General features: G+C 37.4%; 1 protein-coding gene across 2 annotated transcripts in view; it reads right to left on the bottom strand.

The window, feature by feature from the left end:
- ABCB7 (ATP binding cassette subfamily B member 7) overlaps positions 1 to 6,000 on the bottom strand; it is a 202,540-nt gene that overhangs the window by 82,999 nt on the left and 113,541 nt on the right. For both annotated transcript variants that reach the window (XM_008703059.2, XM_040630520.1), the window contains exon 2: positions 2,562 to 2,639. In XM_008703059.2, coding sequence (XP_008701281.2) covers positions 2,562 to 2,639 — 78 coding nt within the window. The remainder of the gene's footprint in view (positions 1 to 2,561; positions 2,640 to 6,000) is intronic.

Raw genomic sequence — 6,000 nt, 5'->3', positions numbered from 1 at the left:
AGCTCTTTCAGAGAAAAACATGCGAATATCTCCAAAGGCAAGAGAAACAAAAGATAAAATGAACTTGTGGGACTTCATCAAGATAAAAGTCTTCTGCACAGCCAAGGAAACACTCAAAAAAACTAAGAGGCAGCCCACGGAATGGGAGAATATATTTGCAAATGACACTACAGATAAAGGACTGGTATCCAAGATCTACAAAGAACTTCTCAAACTCAATACACGAGAAACAAATAAACAAATCATAAAATGGGCAGAAAATATGAACAGACACTTTCCCAATGAAGACATACAAATGGCTAACAGACACATGAGAAAATGTTCAAAATCATTAGGCATCAGGGAAATCCAAATCAAAACCACACTAAGATACCACCTTATGCCAGTTAGAATGGCAAATATAGACAAGGCAAGAAATAACAATTGTTGGAGAGGATGTGGAGAAAGGGGATCCCTCCTACATTGTTGGTGGGAATGCAAGTTGGTACAGCCACTCTGGAAAACAGTGTGGAGGTCCCTTAAAAAGTTACAAATTGAGCTACCCTGTGATCCAGCCATTGCACTACTGGGTATTTACCCCAAAGATACAGACGTAGTAAAGAGAAGGGCCATATGCACCCCAATGTTCATAGCAGCATTGTCCACAATAGCCAAATCATGGAAGGAGCTGAGATGCCCTTCAACAGATGACTGGATTAAGAAGTTGTGGTCCATATATACAATGGAATATTATTTAGCTATCGGAAAGAACGAATTCTCAACATTTGCTGCAACATGGACAGCACTGGAGGAGATAATGCTAAGTGAAATAAGTCAAGCAGAGAAAGACAATTATCATATGATTTCTCTCACCTTTGGAACATAAGAACTAGGAAGATCGACAGGGGAAGAAAGGGATAAAGAAAGTGGGGGTAATCAGAAGGGGGGAATGAAGCATGAGAGACTATGGACTATGAGAAACAAACTGAGGGCCTCAGAGGGGAGGGCGTTGGGGTAATGGGATAGACTGGTGATGGGTAGTAAGGAGGGGATGTATTGCATGGTGCACTGGGTGTTACAGGCAACTAATGAATCATCGAACTTTACATTGGAAACCGGGGATGTACTGTATGGTGACTAACATAATATAACATTAAAATTAAAAAAAAGATACTTAATGAAATAAATGCACATAATAATATGCTTCTTCAGCAGCCATATTAATGAATTAATGAAGGGCAAGTTCTTTACAAACACAAATGTCTATCAATGCCGAATCATAACAGTATGAGCTTTGGGCCAAGCTATGAAAATGTAATCACAAAAAGCAAAAGTAAGGGGCGCCTGGGTGGCACAGCGGTTAAGCTTCCGCCTTCGGCTCAGGGCGTGATCCCGGCGATCTGGGATTGAGCCCCACATCAGGCTCTTCCGCTATAAGCCTGCTTCTTCCTGGGGCGCCTGGGTGGCTCAGTCGTTAAGCGTCTGCCTTTGGCTCCGGGCGTGATCCCAGCGTTCTGGGATCGAGCCCCACATCAGGCTTCTCTGCTAGGAGCCTGCTTCTTCCTCTCCCACTCCCCCTGCTTGTGTTCTCTCTCTCTCTGGCTGTCTCTCTCTGTCAAATAAATAAATAAAATCTTAAAAAAAAAAACAAAAAACAAAAAGCAAAAGTGCCTTCTTATTCACACCAGTTCAGAACAAAAAAATAATTGCCATAAATGGGTTATTGATTCTTGGATCAACAATCTCAAAGCATTTTTAAAGGGAAAACATCAAAATACAAATTTTAGTCTGACAATATCTTTTTGTGGCATTTTTTCCGTCTAAAAGACTAAAAGTAACAAATTATACCAAGGGGTCTGATGAATACCACACAAGATAATGAGGTCTTCGACAAAGCAAAAGATTGAAATGTAATTCACGTTTACAGCCTCTGCGTAAATTAGAACAATGCCTTGTACCTTGTAATGGCAAATAATTGTTAATCAAAATGAAAAAATAAAGGAAGTACTCAGGGTTTAGGCTGTCTTCTAATTTTCTAGCCTTTTTCTAACTTGGAGAATTGCTGTGTAATTTTAGAGCACTGAGAAATTTTAAAGTTGTCTTTCACTTACATTAGCAATGAAAAATAACCCTTATCAACTAAAAAACTAAGTATCAGGCTCTAATAAGCTTAGAGTCCCTTGACACTCTGCCATCTGAACATCTTCTAAGGTAAAGGAACTTTACTCACTTGAAAAGCTTACAGCATTCCATATATCACATACAAATTACTGGGAAAAATTTAAGTGTCAACAAGCTGCCATTACATTTATAAAAGCATTCTAAAAATGTTACTGTATCTGGCACTGATCTCAAGAGATTCTGACAGAGTTCTCCAGAAGCAGAAAAATAATCAAGATATCTACCCCTACTTCTACTAGCAGGAACATGATTTCTTATTCATCTTTCAGTATTTAGTAAAAAAAAAAATGAAAAGTATTTAGAAAGAAATGAGAAACACAAATATGTAGTATAAATTTGAAACCGCTCAAAGGGCTTGCAAATCTTTTGAGTTATATGTAGAAGTATCCACTTAATCTTACCCTGGTAACATCTAATATCTGTCTTGAGTTGCCTTTTCCCAGTCTCTGCCACGTAGTATGTCTTAATGACTCTGGGACCTGCAGAAGAGAAAAAAGGAAAAAAATTTTCAGAGTAAACAATTAATATTAAAAGATTTCCCCTATTCTCCTGTATACATTTGTTACGTCCATCTGGCCAAAAAAGTCCTTGAAAGCTACTATTTCCTTCTTGACCTTCTGACTGGTTGATCTATTATTCACTGATGTAAGCGGGGTACTGATGTTCTCTACTATTACTGTATAACTACCAATTTCTTCCTTTATGTCTTTTAATAGTTGCTTTATATATTTAGGTGCTTCCATGTTGGGTGCATAGATATTTATAATTGTTATATTCTCAACCTGGATTGTTCCCTTTATCATTATGTAGTGTTCTACTTTGTATCTTATTACAGTCTTTGTTTTAAAGTGTATTTTGTCTAAGTACGCCTACCCCAGCTTTCCTTTCACTTCATTTGCATGATAAATGTTTTTCCATACCTTCACCATTAATCCATATATGTCTTTAGGTCTGAAGGGAGTCTCTTATAGGAAGCATACAGATGGGTCTTGCAATTTTGTCAATTCACTCACCCTATGTATTTTAATTGGAGCATTCAGTTCATTTATATTTAAATAAATTGACAGGTATGTACTTAATTGCCATTTTGTTACTTGTTTTACAGTTTTTGTAGTTATTCTCTTATTCTCTCTTCCTTTCTTTTTTTGCTCTCTTCCCGTGTGGTTTGATTGCTTTCTCTAGTGTTACGCTTGGATTCTTTTCTTTTTATTTTTTGTGTATCTACTACACGTTTGGGAATTGTGGTTACCATTAGGTTCATATATAATATCTAAACTGTGTAGCAGTCAATATTCAGTTAGTGGTCGCTTAAGATCAAACCCATTCTAAAAGTACTCAATTTTTTAGCACCTCCACGTTTTATGTATATGATGTCATACTACACATCCTTTTATTTTGTGAATCCTTTGACTGATTTTTGAATATATAACTGACCTGAATGTTTTTGTATTTAACCTCTATACTGGTTTTATAAGTTATTAATCTATTACTTTTATGTTTGCATTTACCTGTGAAATTTTTTCCTTTCATAATTTTCTTACTCCTGATTATGGCCTTTTCTTTCCACTGAAAGAGTTCCCTTTAATTTTTCTTGATGGCCAATTTAAGGGTTATGAACTCCTTTAATTTTTGTTTATCTGGGAAACACTTTATCTCTCCTACTATTCTGAATGATAACCTTGCTGGGTAAAGTATTCTTGGTTGCAGATTTTTTTCCTTTCAGCACTTTAAATACATCATGCCACTTTCTTATTAATTGCAATGTGCCTGATGAGAAATCATTTGACAGCTTTATGGGGCTTCCCACATAATATACATAATATATATAGAGAATTCCATCCACAAATAGCACAATACACATTCTTTTCAAGTGTACATGGAATATTTTCCAGGACAATCACATGCTAGGCCACAAAACAAGTCTCAACAAATTCTAAAAGACTGAAGTTGTTATGCATGTCTTCTGACCACAATGGTATGAAACGAGGAATCAGTAGCAAGAACAATTTGAAAAGAACACAAATACATGGAAGCTAAATAACATGCTACTAAACAATGGGTCAACCAAGAAATCAAAGAGAAAATCAGAGAAAATACATGAAGATAAAGGAAAATGAAAACACAAGAGTATAAAATCTTTGAGATGCAGAAAAGCTGTACTAACAGGAAAGTTTATAGCAACAGATGCCTACTTCAAGATACAAGAAAAATCTAAGCAACCTAACCCTACACCTAAAGGAACTTCAAAAAGAACACACAAAGCCCAAAGCAAGTAGAAGGAAATAAATAAAAAATTACACCAGAAATAAAGTAAATAGAGACTAAAAAACAATAGAACAGATCAATGAAACCAGGAACTGGTTCTGTGAGAAGATAAACAAAATTGATAAATCCTAGCACAGACTCCTCAAGAAAAAAGAGAGATGACTCAAACAAATAAAATTAGAACTGAAGGAGAAATAACAACTGACACCACAGAAATATAGGACTACAAGAGAAGAGTATGAAAACTTATATGCCAATAATTTGGCAAACTAGAGAAATGGATAAATTCCTAGAAAGATATAACCTTCCAACACTGAATCAGAAAGAAAGAGAAAATTTGAACAGACTGATTATGAGCAAGGAAACTGTATCAGTAATCAAAAAACTCCCAACGAAAAAGCTCAGGACCAGATGGTAAATTCTACCAAACATTTAAAACAGAATTAATACCTATTCTTCTCAAACTATTCATAAAAACAAGAGAAAGGAAAGCTTCCAAATTCATTCCATGGGGGGGCGACATAGCTGATACCAAAAACCAGATAAAGACTAACACAAACAAGAAAACTACAAGCCAAATATCCCTGATGAATGATGTAAAAATCCTTTACAAAATATCAGCAAAGCAAATCCAACAATACATTAAAAAAATCATTCACCATGATCATGTGGGATTTATTCCAGGGATGCAAGGGTAGTTCAATATTCACAAATCAACAAGATACATCACATTAACAAGAGAAAGGATAAAAACCATATGATCATTTCAATAGAGACAGAAAGTATTTGATAAAGGACCACATCCATTCGTGATAAAAACTCTCAATAGTACATCTCCAAAGGCAAGAGAAACAAAAGATAAAATGAATTTGTAGGACTTCATCAAGATAAAAAGCTTCTGCACAGCCAAGGAAATAGTAAAAAAAAAACTAAGAGGCAGCCCACGGAATGGGAGAAGATATTTGCAAATGATACTACAGATAAAAGACTGGTATCCAAGATCTACAAAGAACTTCGCAAACTCAATACACAAGAAACAAATAAACAAATCATTAAATGGGCAGAAGATATGAACAGACACTTTTCCAATGAAGACATACAAATGGCTAACAGACACATGAGAAAATGTTCAAAATCACTAGCCATCAGGAGAGTTCTGGTTAAGATGGCGGAGGAGTAGGAGACACCTTTTTCAGCCGGTCCCCCGAGTCGAGCTGGATAGGTACCAGACCAGCCTAAACAACCACGGAACCAGCCTGAGACGCAGGAAGATGCATCTGGATCTCTACAAATGAACATCTCCACGCTGAGTATTGAGGTACCAAGCGGGAGCCATGAAACCGCACAGATATCGAAGATAAACGGAAGGGGGAGGGAGCCGCCGCGTTCGGGCGCTGGGAAGCAGTAGCCACCTGCACGGGAGAGCGGGCGGGGCTCACGGACGGCACCTGCAAAACAGCAGACCGAGACCGTGAGCCGGGTGCGCACGCCACCAGGCATCTCGCGGAACACCGGAATCCCGGTGCGCTCACTGGATCCAGACTGAGACCGGGAGCTTCCAGAGCGCGCGTGGGG

The sequence above is a fragment of the Ursus maritimus genome (assembly GCF_017311325.1).
Source record: "Ursus maritimus isolate PB19 chromosome X unlocalized genomic scaffold, ASM1731132v1 scaffold_X1, whole genome shotgun sequence".
NCBI classification, from domain to species: Eukaryota; Metazoa; Chordata; class Mammalia; order Carnivora; family Ursidae; genus Ursus; species Ursus maritimus.
Note: the sequence above shows the minus strand (reverse complement) of the source record. Positions and strands in the feature narration are given on the sequence as shown.